The sequence below is a fragment of the Sorex araneus genome, chromosome 1, assembly GCF_027595985.1.
Source record: "Sorex araneus isolate mSorAra2 chromosome 1, mSorAra2.pri, whole genome shotgun sequence".
NCBI classification, from domain to species: Eukaryota; Metazoa; Chordata; class Mammalia; order Eulipotyphla; family Soricidae; genus Sorex; species Sorex araneus.
In genome coordinates this window covers 166,516,934-166,538,216 of record NC_073302.1, presented here as the reverse complement: position 1 = coordinate 166,538,216, position 21,283 = coordinate 166,516,934, and the positions used below count along the sequence as shown (strand labels likewise).

At 37.9% G+C, this 21,283-nt stretch overlaps 1 protein-coding gene across 1 annotated transcript in view; it reads right to left on the bottom strand.

Annotated features, from left to right (window-relative positions):
* ADGRV1 (adhesion G protein-coupled receptor V1) overlaps window positions 1-21,283 on the bottom strand; it is a 534,581-nt gene that overhangs the window by 491,908 nt on the left and 21,390 nt on the right. Inside the window, exons 3-9 of the mRNA XM_055138625.1 lie at window positions 20,621-20,770; window positions 19,145-19,240; window positions 15,539-15,643; window positions 15,051-15,164; window positions 11,571-12,136; window positions 9,339-9,609; window positions 8,282-8,611 (exon numbers count right to left, since the gene is read on the bottom strand). Coding sequence (XP_054994600.1) covers window positions 8,282-8,611; window positions 9,339-9,609; window positions 11,571-12,136; window positions 15,051-15,164; window positions 15,539-15,643; window positions 19,145-19,240; window positions 20,621-20,770 — 1,632 coding nt within the window. The remainder of the gene's footprint in view (window positions 1-8,281; window positions 8,612-9,338; window positions 9,610-11,570; window positions 12,137-15,050; window positions 15,165-15,538; window positions 15,644-19,144; window positions 19,241-20,620; window positions 20,771-21,283) is intronic.

Genomic DNA, 21,283 nt, shown 5'->3' with positions numbered 1-21,283 from the left:
TGTGCTTAGGGATCACTCCTGGCAGTGCTCAGGGGATCACACAGTGCTGGGGAGTGAACCAAGGCCAATTGCACACAGAGCAAGCATTTAATGCCTGTGCTAGCCCTCCAGCCTAGGATCTCCCACTTTTCAGAAGCCTCTATTAGACTTCAAAATGTGAAAACAATGTCACTAAGAAACCACAAAATAGAAAATTATGAGTCAACTTAAGTCATAACTTATGACTTGTCCATTTATCCACAAGTCAACAAGACTGGTACTGAACCCACACATATTCTCATTTTTTGCTATATTACAAAGGCAAAGGTGAATGTTGTTTTTAAGTGCTATACACTTAATTATTCTCTACACAGAAGATACAAAATTTTTCATATTTGGTAAATATTCACTTGAATAAAAAAAATTAATTAGACCAGTTTTGCCAAACACTAATATGTAGACTAAATCAAGTAAAATAAAACATGATTTTTAGTACACTATATTTATTTTATAAAATAAAATGTAAACAGAAATGTGGGCTGGAGCTATAGCACAGTGAGTAGGGCGTTTGCCTTGGATGCAGCAGACCCAGGTTCAATTCCTCCGCCCCTCTCAGAGAGCCCAGCAAGCTACCCAGAGTATCTCACCTGCATGGCAGAGCCTGGCAAGCTACCCGTGGCCTATTTGATATGCCAAAAACAGTAACAAGCCTCACAATGGAGATGTTACTTATTGCCCACTGGAGCAAATCGATGAGCAACGGGATGACAGTGACAGAGACAGTGACAGTGATTATTGTTACACACACATATTTATCTTTCAATATAGCATAACTTGTAAAATTTATATATAATTATATATGTGTTAAAAGCATGTATCTGGACAGCAGAACTATTTGGAGGAGCTGTTTTTCAAATCAGTTGTGTGTGAAGCAGTTGTGGGTAAACATCTCATTTCTAAATATTCTTTAAGAGCTAACCTGATAACACTGTTCACATTTTTACTTCAAACGTTCTACAAAAATGTATAGGAAAATAAGTAACATTTTACTTCCGTGCATCAAGAAGTGCTAAGTTTATTCTAGTTCTATTTTTGAAAAATATCAAGGTATTGCTGTACATGTTGATAATTTTTATATATTTCTTTAAAAATATAAAGAAAAAGGCTAAAAAATTAACTGGCCAAAAGGAAAATACTAATCTACATGCCTTATTTCTGAGTCTCTAAACCTTTTTGTCTGGATTTTTAAGCATCTGCTAAATCAAACTTTTCATGCCTAAAAAGTCCTACTTTGCTTTCAGTTAGTTTGAAAGTGGGGACAGTACATGCCTGCCAGAAGTTGTGTCTCAGACTAATGTAAGGAGCTAAAAGAGCTACTACAAAATGGGGAGCTCATGTCACAGATTCTCCTTTCTGCAGCTCCACTCAGGTCAACCTAATGCCTCCTCTTCGTAAAGTGCCCGTCCATTCTGTACTATGCAAACTACACAACCTTCTAACTCCAACCAGTCATCCAGAGACAGCAGGCCCTTTAACCCTCAAGGAATTGTGTCAGTGACTCATAATGCCTTTTTTTCTAAACTCACTGACTGCAAAGCAAAACTTTTGTTTTTAAACTGAAGGCATAAAGAACTGGCTATGGAAGAGTGTGAAAACTTCCTAAATTACAATCATCAAAATTCATAAAACATGCTAAAGTTTTAACTTAGTTTTTAAGTGTCAACAAAAATAAATTGCCATGTTCAGACTGAATGCTACATAAAAGAGCCTGAATACTGTCTGACCCATACCCGGTTTTAATAAGATTTTGTTTACTATACATTCTCTGAAGCTACTCTAATAGAGATACATTCAAAAGACCAACAGTTAATATAAAACTGACTAGTATTTTTACAGATGCAGAGGATCTCTAGACAGAGAAAAAACTAGTTTTGAAGCACTAGAACCAAACAGTTTTCTAAATCTTGAAATCAATATTTCTGTAGCACCAGTTCTCAAATTCATATCACAACCCAGTAACGATTACAGAAATGTGGGATGGCCAGTTCTTCAAAAAATAGCAAAAGTTGCTAGGTAAAATCTCAGTTTTATTCTCCTTGTTTTAATTTAGTTCCCTTGTGACCTACACAAGATTAGTAATAGGCTCCAGTAAGATGGCGGGCAAGAAAAAGACTGTCTTCCCTTCATTTTTTTTTTCTAAATGATTAACAAAGTGAAATACAGTCCTGAATAGCAGCCAGATGGCTGGAGAATTGTCTGCACAAGAAAAAGCGGAAAGGATTTGTAAAGAGCTCATGGTGAATCTGGGAAGCCCTGACTTATGAGAGGGAGGGAGCCTGCAATTCACTGGGGGCCAGGTGCAAAGGTGGGCGGTGTGCAAAAGAGGAAGGAACCGGGAGAGCAGGGTGTCTGGACCCAGTGCTGGGGGGACCTGAAAGAAGTTGGCCTCTGCACACATGCGACACTTGTCATGTGGCAGCAGAGCAAGGACTGATGGGAACTAAGTCTTGTTGCAGGGATGCCTGAGGCCATGGATAGCTCCTGTGTTGCCAATGCAGCCCTTACTCGAGATAGACACTGACAACGTAGCCAATGGAATGGGGTGCAGGAGTTGGAGTTGGAGCCCCAGGCCTGAGAGGGAAATGCTGAGAATTGCAGCAGCTTCTGGTAGCCTCTGCCTAAGAGGACGTTCCCCTCTGCATCGAGTCTCTGGGTTTGCAGAGCTCCTGTCCTGGTCACTCCTCAGGACCCTGATATAGCTGGGTGCTTAGTGCCTGCAGGCAGAGCCCGAGCAATAAACTGAATCGTTGATAAGGGAAGGAACATGGTTTGTATTTTTTAATGGGTTAACACCCCCACGCTGTCATTCTCCTGTGACTAGCACTGAGACTTCCCAGGGGCCAAAACCAAAGCTGCCGTTTCTGGATGCTCTCTTCCTCTCTGCACCCACAGATACGGAGCCCAACACAGCAGAGATAACTGATAGTCTGAGTTGGCTGGGAAAGCACAGACTATGGAACTGGCCTGGAGGAAAGGGGGAGTCTGACCTCGCTCTCCTCATCTCAGACACTAATAGATCCTTGGGAGGCTTGGGGTCATGGCACCCCACAACAGTAGTGTCTGTTCTCCACCAGATCAGTTTCTGTGTTGTGCTGGCACTAAGCCTCCAATCGTCTAAACAGATGCAAAAATACATAAACAACACATAGACAGTATCCTGAGTAATTATCCTTGAATTGCATCATGCGGTCTACAAATCTGATATGTAGACTTGCAGAGAAAAACAAGGAAAGACAGCTATTCATCTATGTTCGACACAGGAAGTCAATACCAAATTAAATGAGGAAACAAAAAATTTCCACAAATGACAGCAGGGAAAAAAATCTTAAGAAAATTTCAAATACAGCGGGAAAACAATGAAAAAACAGTATGAGATTTATAGCAAGGAGAGATCAGTGGTGTTTTAAAACTTCGCTCAGAAATAACGAACTTAAAGAGTTTTTGAGCAAATGGAGGAGCTGAGTATGAAACAAAATGAACAGCCAATAAAGTCAATGAGTTGAAAGTATGGTAATGCACTACACCCAGACAGATCAGAAAGACACACTGTTTCAAAATGTGAAAGCAATATCAGGTGCCTATAGGACTACACTAATAGAAGCAATATTCATACCATAGGGTCATAGAAAGTGAAAGGAGACGCTAAAGAACAACCAAGTATTCAAATCCAATGACATCGTACCTATATTTTCATGGCAGCACTGTTCACAATAGCCAAATTATGGAAACAACCCTAGTTCCCTAAAACATATGACTGGTTAAAGAAACTTTGGTACATCTACACAATGGAATACTATGCAGCTGTTTGGAGAGATGAAGTCATGAAGTTTGCTTACAAATGGATAAACATGGAGAGTATCATGCTAAGTGAAATGAGTCAGAAAGAGAGGGACAGACATAGAAGGACTGCACTCATTTGTGGAATATAGAATAACATCACATGAGGCTGACACCCAAGGACAGTAGATACAAGGGCCAGGGGGATTGCCCCATAGCTGGAAGACTGCTTCATGAGCGGAGGGGAGAAGGCAGATGGAATAGAGACGGGATCACAAAGAAAATGGTGGCTGAAGGAACCAGTCGGGATGGGAGATGCATGCCGAAAGTAGATAATGGACCAAACATGATGACCTCTCAGTGTCTATGTTGCAAGCCATAATGCCCAAAAGTAGAGAGAGAGTATGGGGAATACTGTCTGCCATAGAGGCAGGGGGACAGTGGGAAAGGGGGCATATACTGGGGATATTGGTGGTGGGGAATGTGCACTGGTGGAGGGATGGGTGTATGATCATTGTGAGATTGTAACCCAAACATAAAAGCTTGTAACTATCTCACGGTGATTCAATAAAATTAAAAAAAAAAATCCAAAAGGCTCTGAGTCCCAGTATCAAATCCAAACAGATACAGCTAAACCAAGACCATTATACTTAAACTGCTGTCAAACATAAAAACCCTAAAGATAATGGACCAGAGAGGCAGTACTGGCTAAAAGTGTTTGTCTTGCGTGTGGCAATCCCAGTTCAATCCCTGGTACCACATATGGTCCCCAGATCACTGTCAGGAGTAGGCCCTGACTACCACATTGTATGGCCCCAAGCTCCAGCCCCCATCAAAAAGCAAACCCTAAAGATAACAACAGACTACTACAAGCATCTAGGCAGGAAATAAATTACAGATAATGGAGTTTTCATAAGATCATCAGCGAATTTTCCCTAAAGAAAGTTCCTGACAGAAGGAAAGGGCATAAAACAGTGAAAGTGCTGAAGGAAATGGATTTTCAGTAAAAATACTCTATCCCTCCAGCTTAACATTGCAGTAGATGGAAGAAGAAAGAGTTTAATAAATAAAGGCCAGGCATCAGCTCAAAGGACTGGGGTAAATGTTTTTCAAGTGTAAAGTCTCAGGTTTGATCCTCAATACCGCTGGGGCCTATAGTGCTCTCCAACACAGCATCACCAAGCCAAAGTGCTGAGCATTAAGCCATATATCTGGGCTGAATACCACTGAAGTCATTCCTGAGCCACTGAGCACTGCTTTTGATCACATACACACACACACACACACACAGAGACAGAGACAGAGACAGAGAGAGAGAGAGAGAGAGAGAGAGAGAGAGTTTAAACAGATGCAAATTAAAGCAATTCATCACCTCCAAACCAGTCTCACAGAAACATTAAAGGCTCTTTTACAAAATGAAAAGCAATTTCAACTAGAATCTCAGACAGCAGAATTATGCAAAATGGATAACAGAACCGTGGACCACTGAAATGAATGTACTATCAATCTGCCAAATAGACCACAAGCAAAATACTTTAACTATAAACTGCAAAAGAACCTAAAAGAATATATATGTAAGAAAAACATAAGAAACTGAAGTAGAAACACAAAACAAAAATGATAAACTAGGGCTGGAGAGATGATACAGTGGTTAAGGTGCTTCCTTGGCATGTGGCCACCCCAGTTTAATCCAGCACTACACCATAAACATGATCCTTGAGCACTACCCAGAAGTGGTCCAAAAACAAAACAAATAAAAACATGTATGTTAAAGTGGGTGGGGGTAAGAGGGGCAATAGTGCTGGGAAACATATAATGGTGGAGGGATAGGTGCTGGAACACTGGATGATTGACACCTAATCATGAACAACTGTGTAAGGGTCTACCTAACAGTGATTCAATAAAAAATAAGGGGCTGGAGCGATAGTACAGCAGGTAAAGCATTTGCCTTGCACGAGGCCGACCTGGGTTTGATTACCTGCATCCCATATGGTCCCCCGAACACCACCAGGAGCAATTCCTGAGTGCAGAGCCAGGAGTCAGCCCTGAGCATCACCGGGTGTGACCCAAAAAGCCAAAATAAATAAATAAATAATAAATAAATAAAATAATTTTTTAATTTTAAAAAAGTGTGTTAAAGTAAACAAAAGGACAAAATGCCAAATAACTCCTTAAAAAGAACAGTAACAAATTGAGAAAAAACCTAAAAATTAAAAATTGATAATAAAAATTAAAATTTTAATAATTACCTTGAAAGTTAACAATATGAATTTATCAATGAAAAGGCATAGGGTGATAAACTAAATCAAAAACCAAAATTCAACTTTTTGCAATCTATGGGAAACACATATTAACTTAAAAAAAACATAAGGTTAAAATTAAAGGTTGGAAAACAATCTAAAAATAAAAGGTAATGTTAAAAAGGCAAGCACAGTTATGCTTATATCAGATAACATATTTCCAGATAAAATGGCTAATAAGAGAAAAGGAGTGGCATTACATAATGATTAATAAAAGAGGATTTTATACTTATATATAAACAAAATGAACAAAAGAGGCATACTAAGACATATTAAGCAACTATAAATAGAAAGAGCAATAGTCACAGTAATGCAATAATAGTAGGTGATTTTAATATCTCACTTACAACTATGCACAAATCAACTTAACAGAAGAAAAACTAAGAGTCTTAAGTGATGATCTATAATAACAAACTATAATAAACAGACTTAGTAGACATTTATGGAGTATCTCACTCCAAAGCAGAGAAATTTTTATTCTATGCTCACAGAACATCTTGAAGAATAGACTATGTGCTGTAACACAAAACCAGCAGCATAAACTTCTGAAGTCTGAAATCAGCAAGCATTTTTTTTTCTAATTCCCATGTTATAAAATTAAGTCAATTTCAAGAAAAAATATCAAAAAGCCTCAAACATGTGGAGATTAAATAATAATCTATTCAGTCACCACTGAATCACTAAGTTAAAGCAGAAAGTAAAAAAGAGTAACTGCAGAAAAATTAAAACGAACAAGCAAACCAAAAATAAAACAACAAAAGCAGAACTGGGAAGTTAATAGTGATAGAGGCCTTCAGAAAGAAATGAGAAAAATAGCCCCTGACCACTTTTGATGTGACCCCTCACCAAAAAATTAAAATTAAAAACAAATAAATGAAAGGCTTTCAGAAGCAAACAGCAAGTTACTTACAAAGGTTTCTTGCTTCTCATCCGCAACTCTGGAATATCAAAAACAATGCATTCCAAGTTCTAAAGAAGTTATTCAACTCTACAAATATCTACCAAGCCCAACTACAAAGTGCAATTTTTTTGCTTTCCCCTACTCAAAAACACAGAAGGGCTACCTTGGATGTGTCCTTTTCTGCATGTGTATTTAAGGAAAGATATACTAAAATAGAGTACAAGAAGGAAAAGGCAAGAAGAGCAAGAAAAATCAGATGTTTAATAAAAATCATCTCAAACAGCAACTTTGAAAGCACCATAGCTAAATTCAACATCCAAGCCATCAACTCTGACTTTTTGGTGCTGTATATAGAAATGGGTTAAAAAGGAACTACAAATAAAACAATAATAAATCGCAAAACAAAGTTTTAGGCAAAAACGTAAGACATTTAAATGTCACATAATTCAAAGAATTAATGGAAATAAGATTTCAATTGACAAATATTTCAGTTAGCAAACCAGATGACATGACTATACACTCTTTTCTTTCTACTATTCATAGATATATGATTCTGTATTAAACTTTTATATACCAAGAATTTGAAAAGTACCATGTATTGCTGTCTCATTTTTAGGCTCAATTAATACAAAAAGCATGGTAAATCAAACAAAATTATCAGAAGTGCAGATGTTTTAAACTTGGACAACAAAAACTGTTTGGGGGTAACATAATTTAGCCCAAGCTTAAGTGGGAATAGAATATTATGGGGCTTTATTTTCTCTTACTTAAATAGATGAAAATTCAGAGATTCAGTCTACATTTAATTATCAAAAGTATTTTTCAGTATATTATTTCAAAGCACTTAGCATATTTTTCTCACATTATTCTTTCCCTGCAGTCCCCATCATGAAAAATATATTTATTCTATACATCCATTTTCATGTCACATTTTCCCAAACCAATAAAAAAAGACTCTCCCAGCCCTAGTATCGTTAACAGCTGAACTACTAATCAATTCATTTATTATACTCTAAGATGCATTTCATGTCTGACATGCTTTTATCATCACCTGCTCAAAATATTGGCTTTAGTAAAACCTCTGTTTTATTCATCCCTCTGTGCCTTAGGAGCAGACAAGCCTCTGTCATTGGAATGCATAAATACCTGTAACAACTAATAGAATGCAAACTACAAATGAGGAAAAAATAATAGTTAAGCCTTTCACAGATATATGTAACATGCACTTTACCCAACATTGAGAGTAACTGAGTAATTAAAATACCTGTACTAGAAAGTGGGCCCCATTCTGAAGGAATGCATCATTTCTTATTGGTAATTTTGCAGTGACTTGAGATTTTTGTTCTGGAAAAACGAGGCTATTTCTCCTGGATACAATTAAGATGGTATCTCTTGCTCGTAAAGGGTCCACAGCTCCAGCAGGAATATAAAGTGCAGAATAAAACATCTTCACATCTCCTTTCGTTCCTCCCAGTCTTATAAAACTCAAGGATAAATATCTTTCATTTGGGCTGCTTTCAATCTTCTGATTTTCCATTGGAAAAAATGTTATGAGGCCATAAACATCGTCACTGTCTTGAATGTAGAATAAAAGCTGTAGATGAAGAAGTAAAGAGATTAAAGTGCAGAAATTTCACTCTAAGGGTACCTAACTATTGTTTTTCTAAGTTATTCTCATGCTTTATGTTTGTGTATTCTGACAAAAGTGTTTACTTCTTTTATAGGGTAGGGTAAAAGATGGAGCAAAAACAGATACTGGGGCCAGAGAGAGACAGCAGCAGACTCTTCATGCAAGAGGCCCAGGTTTGGTCCCATCTGAGCACAGCCAGGAGTGACTCCAAGCACTTGTGAGAGAGGAGTTTCCAAGCACCGTCCAGTTTGTTTGTAGCCTCCAAATGAACAAAAAACAAAACTTTTTTAAAAAGTCAATTTTTAAAATTTCCCTCAAATATAGCTTGTGAAAATATTAAAAGACTAAACTTTGTCTTTATAAAAAGGTCAACCTTGAGGTAGGGGAGGAACCATCATTCTATAAACCAGTCTTCGTCCTGTGATATCAAGTTAAATAAATTTGATTTGCATGATCAAATTCCAGTCCCTGGGGCTGGAGCGATAGTACAGTAGGTATGGCGTTTGCCATGGACATGGCCAACCCAGGTTCGATCCCCAGCACCCATCCGGTTCCCAAGGCACTGTCAGAAGTGAATCCTGAGTGCAGGGCCAGGAGTAATGCTGGCAAAGCTCTGAACATCACTGGGTGTGGTCCTCCCCAAAATTCTAGATCCTCCTACAGCACAAAAATATCCACACCAGTGGTTTACCTCTGCTGGTTCGCTCACTTCTGCTCCTCCCATTATCGTATGAGGCAGAATCTGAAGTAGGTAAGCTTCTGCCTCTTCTGGAAGATCATCACTAATGACAGTCAGGGGAATGGATGCCAACATCTGCCCCTGAGCAAAATGGAGAACTCCGGAACTTGGTGTGATATCTGCTGTCACGGGTGAGACATCACTGCTATTCCGTGTCAATACCCAGTTCACAGAAACATTCCCATGGGTGCCACCATTTCTGACCACTGTGATTTCTTCAAATCTGGAAAATTATAACAGAAGTATATGATTACATGAGAACTCTAAGTTCCCTTGAATAGGCTTTCCAAACTCAACTTGGTCATAAGATGCTGGAAAAAACAGAATCTAGTTCATCAAGAACGAATGCTTTTAATATAAAGAGTTGATATTGAAACGTGGCCTAGGAAACTATTGTAATACAAATTCACCTGTACATTTAAATCACTCAGAATAAGAAAAGTCAAAAAAAGCCAAAGAAAATCCCATACACTCTTTTTTTTTTTTAATTTATTTATTTTTAATTAGAGAATCACCGTGAGGGTACAGTTACAGATTTATACACTTTTGTGCTTATACTTCCCTCATACAAAGTTCGGGAACCCATCCCTTCACCAGTGCCCATTCTCCACCACCCGTAAACCCGGCGTCCCTCCCACCCTCCCCAATCCCATCTCCCCCCCACCCCACCCTGCCACTGTGGCAGGGCATTCCCTTCTGTTCTCTCTCTCTAATTAGCTGTTGTGGTTTGCAATAAAGGTGTTGAGTGGCCGCTGTGCTCAGTCTCTAGCCCTCATTCAGCCCGCAACTCCCTTCCCCCACATGGCCTTCAACTACAATGTAGTTGGTGATCGCTTCTCTGAGTTGCCCTTTCCCCGGAACATGAGGCCAGCCGCGAAGCCATGGGGTCAACCTCCTGGTACTTATTTCTACAGTTCTTGGGTATTAGTCTCCCACTCTGATATTCTATATACCATAGATGAGTGCAGTCTTTCTATGTCTGTCTCTCTCTTTCTGACTCATTTCACTCAGCATGAAACTTTTCATGCCCATCCACTTAACTACAAAATTCTTGACTTCCTTTTTTCTAACAGCTGCATAGTATTCCATTGTATAGATGTACCAAAGTTTCCTCAACCAGTCATCCGTTTTGGGGCATTCGGGTTTTTTCCAGATTCTGGCTATTGTAAACAGTGCTGCGATGAACATACATGTGCAGATGTTGTTTCGATTGTACTTTTTTGCCTCTCTGGGATATATTCCCAGCAGTGGTATTGCTGGGTCAAATGGGAGCTCAACCTTTAGTTTTCTGAGAATCGTCCATACTGTTTTCCAAAAGGGCTGAACTAGCCGGCATTCCCACCAGCAGTGTAGAAGGGTCCCTTTCTCCCCACATCCTCTCCAACAGCGGTTGCTTTTGTTCTTTTGGATGTGTGCCAGTCTCTGTGGTGTGAGGTGGTATCTCATGGTTGTTTTGATCTGCATCTCTCTGATGATTAGTGATGCAGAGCACTTTTTCATGTGCCTTTTGGCCATTCGTATTTCTTCCTTGGTAAAGTTTCTGTTCAGTTCTTCGCCCCATTTTTTGATGGGGTTGGATGTTTTCTTTTTGTAGAGTTCAACCAGTGCTTTATATACCATTGATATCAACCCCTTATCTGATGGGTATTGTGTAAATATCCTTTCCCATTCTGTGGATAGTCTTTGTATTCTGGTCACTGTATATCTTGCGGTGCAGAAGCTTTTTAGTTTAATGTAGTCCCATTTGTTGATCTCTGTTTTTACTAGATTGCTTAGTTCCGTGTCACGTTTGAAGATACCTTTATCTTCAATATCGTGGAGGGTTTTGCCGACCTTGTCTTCAATGTACCTTAAAATCCCATACACTCTTAACAGTTCAACATGGGCTCTCATACCACCAGCATTAAGTCTTGGGTGATACATTAAAATAATTGTAGCAACATGTTTTAAATAATCCAGGATGGGGCAGGAGTTAAGATAAAGATGGTACAGGAGTTAAGGGATTTCCAGCACAAACAGATGATCCTACTTTGTTTCCCAGAACCACATAGGATCCCTCCAATGGATCCATAGGAGCCATACCATCAGGAATGACCCCTGATCACAGGAGTAGTCCCTAAGCATTGCCAGATTTGGCCCAAAAGCCTCCCTCTAAATAAATAAAATAAAAATAATAAATCTTACCTTGTGGCTGTATCTTCATCAATGATAACTGTTTTCTCGAACAGGATACTGTTGAAAGAGAGGACTCCATAAGGTTTGTCATTGGGCTTAATGGTCACCTGCACGACAGAAGGGCTCAAAAGCACAGCATCTCCCCGTAACGTTTCTTTTAGTAACACAATGTGAAATGCTTCCGCAATCTCTGGTATGGCATCATCGACTATTTGAAATTTCAGGTGGGATTCATGAATAAAAGGTGGAAAAGTAATAGTTGTGTTGGGCTGAAGATCAATGAAGTCCACGTCCTGCTGGGAATGCGCTGTTGAATTCCCAGTTACGACAGCATAACTGATACACACTTCACCTTCATCTGATCCAATTATATTGCCCATGTCATCTTTTCCACGGAGGACTGGGATGATGAGGATCTGGTCCTCCTCTGGTATCAAATAAGCACTCTGAATAAATCTTACAGGACTATCATTTTTCTTAATGATGATCTCAACTGAGTTTCCGGTGGTGTTGATTTCAGCTCCTCCTTCTACACTTATCAGTTGGATCAAAAATATTTCATCATTTTCCGATACCTGTCAAAGAAATACAAAAAAAAAAAACTGCTACACATCAATAGTCAAAATACCTGCCAAGAAACCAAAGTATAAAAAGTCATTGTGTCCCAGTACAGTTACAAGGAATGTTTTTTAAAAAATCTAAACTGAGGGCTGGGAAGACAGCACGAAGATCTTAAGTCAATGTTCTGCACGCAGGAGGCCCATGTTTAACCTCTGGCACCTTATGGCTCCCAAGATCAGCCTGGAGCACTCCCCAAGCCCCGCCTGGAGCACTCCCAAGCCCCATGCAGAGAGCAGCCAATAAGCACTGCCAGGTATGGCCCACTTTTTTTTTTCTTTTTAATCTTTACCTAAAAGAAGGAAATAATGATTTTTACTGCCCAATTATTAAAATGGATATAATATATCTTACATGGGGAAGGGAAAGTTTATAAAGCAATGATATGACTAGTCAATGAAGTAGAAGTATATGGTTTTTCAACATAATCTCTGTAAAATGCTGAATATTTGACAGTTAAAATGAACAAAAATTTGTATGAGTTTTTATCAGACTGAAGACAGAAACAACATCCAAAGTCAAATATCTAAGAATCGGGATCACTGTCTCACTGTCATCCTGTTGCTCATCGATTTGCTCGAGCGGGCACCGGTAACGTCTCCATTTTGAAACTTGTTACTGTTTTTGGCCTATTGAATACACCACAGGTAGCTTGCCAGGCTCTGCCCTGTGGGTAAGATACTCTTGGTAGCTTGCTGGGCTCTCCAAGAGGGGTGGAGGAATCGAACCCGGGTCGGCTGCGTGCAAGGCAAGTGCCCTACAGTAAAAACATCACATACAATTTTCAATCAGGTAACTTATTCATGAATTATTCTCTCTAAAAGTTTTCTTTGCAGCTAAACGTATTGGGGCTGGACAGAGCACAGAGGTTAAGGCATTTGCTGTGCAAATGGCCAAACCCAGCTGGACACCCAGTACCACATGGTCTCCCAAGCACTGCGGGCAGGGACCCCCAAGAACAAAGCTAGGAGTAGCCCCTAGCTTGTGGTTCCCAGACCCCCAAAGATAAATACATTCACTACTCAGGGGCTACCCACATGTCTGATGTTAGTGCTCGCAGTCAGATCTGCCACATGTGAAGCCAGGTATCACAGGACCATCTGCCAGGTTCAGACAACACTGCTGCTGGGACACTTTCCTATGCGTGGCACAGCAGGCCCGCTACATCCCTGTGCTCTTCCTCCAGATTTTCTCACAAAGACTCTGTTAGACTTTTTCTGTTATCATTGCTCAGGACTCCCACTGCTAATCTTCACTGCACTGCTTCAACCTTTCCTACACTTGTAATATTCTAATTTCTAAATAAAAGTCTAACAATCTTTGCCTCCATCATTAACAAAATATTATTTTATCTCAAAAAAGTTATATTTAAACTGGTGACTTTCCTTCAATTTTATTGAGTAATAATTAAAAATAAAATTGTAATATAGCAGCTGGAGAGATGGAATAGCAGTCTGGGCATTGGCCTTGTATGAGTCCAACTTGGATTCGATTCCCGTCAGCACGCATTCCCTGAGCACCACCAGGAGTGATCTCTGAACACAGAGCCACGGAGTGAGTCTTGAGCATCGCCAGGTATGACCCAAAAACCAAGAAAAAGAATTGCAAGTATATTTAAATGTTACTACAACACCATGATTTTATGCACAAATTTATTGGTACACAAATGCAATTTGGCATTATAACCAAAATAATTAATACATTCATCACCCCTCATAGTTAATTCCTTTATAACAAGAACATTTAAAGTGTACTGTCAGCAACTGACAAGTGTACAAGACTGTATTATTAACTCAGTTATCACCTTACTGTATATTTGATTCTTCAGAAGACAGTCCTCAAGTTAAAAATTAAAACTTATAATTGATCATTACTTCCAAATTATAACCTTCCCAATGTTCTAGAATTTGAAAACATAAAGTTCTTTTTTTCACTCACCAAATCTATGAGTGAGAGTTATGTTACCTAAGTGTAATTTTTCAAGAAAAAAAATGCTAACTTCTAACTCATCTTCTACACTTGGGTTTGGTTATGCTTATGATTATGATTCATGATAAGATAGAGGGGAAAGTTCCAAATTCACAGTCAGATTTTCCTTTTTTGTTTTATTGTTACTGTTATTTAATTATGTCACATTGTCTTTTACTTAGCTACTGAGAGCATTCTTTCTTGTGAATTATTGTTCGAATACTTTGTTGCATCGGGGGATACACCCAGCTTGCACAGGGCTTACTTCTGTCTCTGAACTCTGGGGTCACACCTGCCACAGTTTGAGGGACCATATATGGGGGGGAATTAGACTAAGGACAGTCACGTGCAAGGTAAGTGCCCTACCCTGTACCATTGCTCCAGTCCTCAAATTCATTTTTTCCTTAGCAATTAATCTAACTCTGCCATAAATCTCAATCCTCCATAGCATTCATGTGCAATATACATGTGAGTCTTCCTATAAATTTGAATATTTAAAATATCTAAACCAATCTGTAGAATTTTCTTTGATTTTATAAAAAAAAAACTTTAGCCAAAATAAGCAGTTCTTTATCTGTTCAAAACTAAAGTCACTGATAAAAATCATTCCTGATGTTTACAAAATGCTTAGATTTTTTTAATTGCAGTATTTCCTATTATACTCAAGGTAATCAGATTTTTGATAATTTAAGTAAATTAAATAAGAAATATTGGAAATCATAATTCAAATACAGCCTGGATATGTTTAAAGAGCTGTTTATAATGAAATTATGATTGGTCATAACAGATTTACTTTACCTTAGACTGCTTTTGAACAATTTCAAACACTGAAAACATTTCAGCACTTGACATAATGCTCTCAGGCAGAGTCCTTGTTCCATTCAAGCACTTATATTACCTTACCTCATCATCAAGTACTGTCAGGTTAAAAACTACTGTTGCTTTGCCAGGGGGAAAGGTGATATTTCCTCTAACTGGACTCAAATCTTCTTCAGGCGGATTTGGACCACTCACCACCTGCATTGAAATCCACAGCATTATCAGTAAACACAAATGTCCCAAAAGTGAAACAGCATTATTGCGATGTCAGCTAAAAAAATGTCAGAAATATATTGGGCCAGGGAGATAGTACAGGGTCTGTGGCACCACCTGGCCTCCTGAGCATAGGCAATATGGTGCTGGAGGCCACTTAGATCCACCAACTTCATCATGGTGAGCCCTGGTACCACTAGGCCAAAGCAGCACTGCAGACCCAAATTCAATTCCCACGACTCCATATGGCCCCCCGAGTTCTGCCAGGAGTAATCCCTGAGAACAGGAGTAAGCCCTCAGCACTGCCGGCTGTGACCCCAAAACAAACAGCAACAACAAAATATTTCAAAGAAACTTACCTCAAAAGTCACAGTCACCATTCCATAGGTTCCTTTTTCCCTGATGAAAGTAAGAAGCACAGACTCATTTCTGTCCCTCGGCTCATTTGCAGAGACTGAGGAAGGCTGTTGGGAAGAGCAAGAGTGATAAGGGGGCACCAATCAGTGAGGCAGAAGTGAGGCAAACTGTTACCTTAAAAGTGCTAGATGTCCACAAAGAAATTGATCCACATTGTACCCTTACAAATGTGTTATTTCTTAGCATTCTTTAACTGACTGATACTTAACATGTTAAAAATAATGGTTAAAAAAAACATGAGGGGCTGGAGTGATAGCATAGCGGGTAGGGCGTTTGCCTTGCATGCGGCCGACCCGGGTTCAAATCCCAGCATCCCATATGGTACCCTGAGCACCGCCAGGAGTAATTCCTGAGTGCAGAGCCAGGAGTAACCCCTGTGCATCGCCAGGTGTGATCCAAAAACTAAAAAAAAAAAAAGAACATGAAACTAGTCAGGCAAAGGATATAAAGGGTCTTTTCCTGATTCTACCATTAACTAGATGTTCTGAGAAAGAATCTTAGAGGTTAGTCAATAGACAACAACCTTCCAAACTCACAAGGGTGCAGGAAGCCATAAAAATGAGTTGTCCCACCAGCTATTGGGACTAGCATTCAGTCTTGTTCCCTGCCGCTATTTCCTCCTCACCTGTCAGTTCACCTTTGAGAAATATACAATTGCTAGAGACTGGTTTCCAGGTCATGAGAGGAGGAAAGATCTAGGAATTTCAGATGTTTAAGCAGGCTGACTTGGCTACTTAAAGTTGAGGTGAAAGAGGAAGATGAGAGAGCAGCTAGATGCACATGAGTTAGTTAGGGCAACAACACCCGTCTGTCCTGGTGACACTGAGTCTCAATCTCCACCCACAAAGAGGCAGAAGAGTATCTGAGCCAATGTCTGTGATAAAGAGTCAAGAAGAAAATTCACATTGTCTTTATCCTAGTACCTAGATACCTAATATCTAGATTTCCTAACACCTTTATCCTAGATACATAGTGAAAGTTTGTAAATGTTGGCCAATAATATATCATCATCATCAATATCATCTTTATTATTGATATCATCATAAACTAGGCCAAAAATCAAAGTAAGCGTACTTAGAAGCTAATGGAAATTCAACTGACACTTGGTTTAACTGTAAGTCTGTGGTGAAGGTGGCTAGTGAGAAGCCTTTGGGAAATGTTGAGATTCTACTGGTCAGGGATCTGGAATTTATGGCAGAAACTAGGGTTCATTCCTACAAGTTAGAGTGACATGTTAAGCAGAAAGGAGAAAAAAAGGGGAAGTATAGGAAAAAAGGTAAGAAAGCATGGAACCTTTAAATTAGAATGAGTTTGGGGTGATAAATTAGGAGTGTGTAAAGAGGAAAGGCAAAGAGAAATTAAGCAATTAAGGGAGTCTGCTTAGGAATTAACTAATAATTTCAAACCATTCATATAGAAATGATTGATTCATTAATTTTGGTAAATGACAACATAATGGAGGTTAAAAATGTCTACTATGTTGACATTACCCATATGCCCTTTTTAATAAGATACTACAGCTATAAAGAACATATTTATCTATAGCCAACCTTTTCAAAGATAAATTATGGTACTAATAAAGTGATATACAATATAACCAATTATAATAGAATCTAAATTGGAAAATAAATTAAAAGCTGAAGAGTATCACATCATAGGTTAATAATTATAATCAGTGACATGATTCAAAAAGACTATCAGGAAGTCTAAAATTTCGTGTTCAGTTTCAGTAGTAAAATATTTTATTTTATTTTATTTTATATAATGTACTAGATACAATTTATCTCAAGGGAATATTTGTTTCTAAGAATAAAACCCTCTGAACATCGGACTGGCCAGAGACACAAGAAGAGAGACAGGGACTGGAGAGACAGTATAGCGCGTAGGACATCTGCCTTGCACACAACCCACCCAGGTTCAATTCCAGCATTCCGTATAGTCCCTCAAGCACCACGAGGAATAATTCCTAAGTGCAGAGTAGGGAGTAATCCTTGAACACTGCCAGGTGTGAGAGTGATGTCTTAACCTAGAAAAATATGCACTTAAGAAACCTAAGGGTCTGAGGTTCATTCTGCTGAAAATCTGGGCTGTGATTTGGGAACCTGTTCTCTCTAATTTCTTCGAGAGTTTTTAGATCCAGATAAAGAATATAAAAACACTAACTCAACACTTCCTTAATTCTGAATAGAATTAAGTCATTTCTAAAATCCTGATAGGTACCAAGTATATCTTCTTCGGGAAACAACTTCGGATGTTTTTACTGTTACTTAACTGACTAAAAACATAAAACCTTAATCACAATTGCCTCTTTATCCTTTCTAGGAAGCAAGTAGGAAGTGAAAAGAACAACAGTCAAAAATTACTGGGTTTCAAGGGGAAAATATTACATTTGATGATTGATTAATCCTTCTGTGAAGCCTTCTATGTAAAACTTAATTTTTGGCCAGCCCATAATTTAATCATCTCATTAAACTTCTATTTTAATGTCTATTTTGGAGGCAATAAACATGTATATATTTTAATAATATGTTCAAGTTATATTTACATAAGCCTTCCACTAATGAAGTATATTCAAAGTTCATTTTTAATACTATACCCCAGACTCTCCTCTAAAATAATTTTGAGATTATAGCTATCAGATGTTGTCAATTGTGATTATGAAGTATATCCCACTGGTTCAACATTTTATTTGCCTAGAAAACTAACTAGTAAGTTATTTTTTTTTAAAAAAAAAAAGAAGAAACTAAGGGTAAGAGTTAACTACAGAATCTCTTAACCCTATAATATCTGTGATTAGATTTTAATGTTATTGTATGCTTTTTCAACTTTCTTTTCTCATTTATAGCTCACTCCCAGCCTTTAGCAGATGCATACTTTCTTGAGGTTGCAATCAGAAAGATCAAAGAAAGGAGTTATGTCAAACATCTGCACAAACCAAGTAAGTTTGTGACCCCCATACCCCAACACATATGTTTAAATTCTAAATTCTAAGGTGGCAGTATCAGGAGTTAGAATTGGGAAAGAGAAAAGAGATCATATGGTTCATCATCATAAATGAAAATAGTGACCTAATTAAAGAGATTCCAGAGAGTTCCCCAGCCCCATTCACCATGTATGGGCACAGTAAAGAACAGAATGCAGGACACAAAGGAAACAACTTGTCAGTGCCCTGTCTCCAGAATTATGGGAAATAAGATTCTGCTGCTGAAGACAAGCAATTTATGGTAGTGTGTTAGAGCAAGTCAAAGAGAGTCCATCAGGTTAGACAGCAGCCAAAAGAACTAATAAATGAGTTAGAGGAGCAGCAAAAAAAGGTAAGAACAAGAGATGACCATGATCACACAGGCCTCCTCAGAGAAATCACATCTAGAACAAACTATATTCTGTAGATACAGATTACAGAATGTGGAATATAGACAACACTGAAGCAAAATTTATTTAAATATCACAAAACAGGATGATATTAGGTCAAATAATCATAAAAACAATCTTTTAATTTGATAAGCCATTATGCAGCAATCACAATACTAATTAAATTAAAGCCATACCATATTAAAGGAAATAATCCCAAATGCATTGTCATTTGATAATACTGTCACTGTAATAGTCCTTGGCCATCCAAGTTTCACATTTGCAGAAGGTTTCTAAAATAAGAGCCCGAAAATAAATAAACACATTTTTAAAATAATCACTTTAACTGGATATCTGTCTTACAGTAACTAGTCAAAATTTGAATAAAATACAAGTCTGCTTTTTTGCTTAGATGAAGATGCTGAAATTAAGTCAGCATGGTAAATAGATCTCAAAAAGGAATCCTTCAAAAAAAGTTTTGCAATCCATTAATCACTATAAATAATATAAATTGTTATAATTATAAGTAATCACTGGCTAATTATACTTTAACTACTCTGCTGATATTACTAATATGACAGGGTATGAACTTCTATGCAAATGTGATTTTTTTTCTTACATTAAAGGTGCTAGTACTTAAGAATTCTATAAATCATAGTGTCAGATGAAAGGCAAAGTTTCAAATTTATTAAAAAAGAGGAGCGTTTTATGCATTCTTCTATTGCTATTCAGTAACAGCATAAAGGAATATGACAAAATCAATTTTCTAAAGCAAAATCTAACATTCTGAGTATTATTTTCACAAAAATTTTAATCAGGCCAATATAACAGTTCTAACCCCCCAAAAAATTTTATTTTCAGTGTACTTCAGAAAACATAGACCAGTCAAATGGTTTGGACCACTGAATTAACCTAGCAGAACAAGTTGAAGATAATCAAATTTTAGGTTTTTCCTTCCAAGAGGTACACTGAATTTTCTCTAGAGCACAGGAATGCAACACTTCCATGCTTATTTTTTAATGATGTTCTTCTTCTTTGAACTAAGAATGAGTCACTTTTTGTTGCATCTGGTGGCATGGAGAGGCATAAAAGAGAAAAGAAGCAAAAGGGAGACAAATTTTTCTTGAGCATCTCTCATGGGATTCGTAAATGATCTACGGGAAATAAGATTCTGCTGCTTAAGTCAACCAGTTTATGGTTGTCTGTTACAGCAAGTCAAACAGAGTCCACTGGGTTAGACAGCAGTCAGAGGAACTAACAGATAATTTAGACTCGCTGACTGGATCCAAAACTGACAGCACGTCTTCTAAACAAGTTAGTCAGAAGAATAATCAGACCATGGAATTGCCAATGAGGTTGTTATTTGTGGCTTGTATGAAAACCACCACCAGTGAGTTAAATTGGCTTGTCTCCAAAAAAAAAAAAAATAGTGGGGATTGAGACAGTTGAAAGGGTTCTTCTGGGAGGGGATGGGGACGCTGGCAATGAGTGTGGCGTTGGAATTCTGTGCATGGGAAATCATCATCAACAGTACTGGAACACAGAACCTCAATCAATAGAAAAGGTTTAAAAATTATAAAAACAGAAAAACAATAACCAGGAAAAAAAGAAAACTAGATCATGATGTGTGCAAGACTTCTGAGGTCATGATTAAAACAAAACAGAGGACCTACCTGCACTGTTAAGGAAAAAGTAAAAGTTTCATCAGGCTCTGGAAAGTCATCATCACATACTGCTATGTACACGGTCCTGTTTGTCTCTCCAGCAGGTATGAAAGCTGCAGCAAATGTGTCAAAAAAATCACCAGTGTCTTCTCCATGAAGCTACAAATGCAAAATATAAGTATTTCTTACATAACTATTAGGACAAGCAAAACTGATGATTACAGGGGCAACTGAGAGAAAAATAAACATGAATCATCTAATGATAATTACATTCACATACAAGATGAAAAAACAACAAAACAAATATTTTAGAATTATTAAAAAAATGACCTTTAAAACATTACAAAAAGTAACAATTTTACACAAAATTATTTGTTTCTGCTCTGAACCTTTTATTAGCTTCTTATATTTTTAAGACTTTACTCTGTATCATCCTGTGGAAATCCAAAAGAGAGTTCTTTTGCCAATAAACTCAATAAACTCAATACACAATAAACTGAAGGACTTAACTATCAGGGAGAAAAATATATGACTGACCACAAAATTAAATTAAAGGCCATAGTCAATTTAGAACATTTATTCAGTGTCTAGTTTTCATTTATAGAAAGGTATAGTCTTAGATACTTCAGGAATCCAAATAAGATGGCAAAGGCATTGGAAAACATGAGCTTA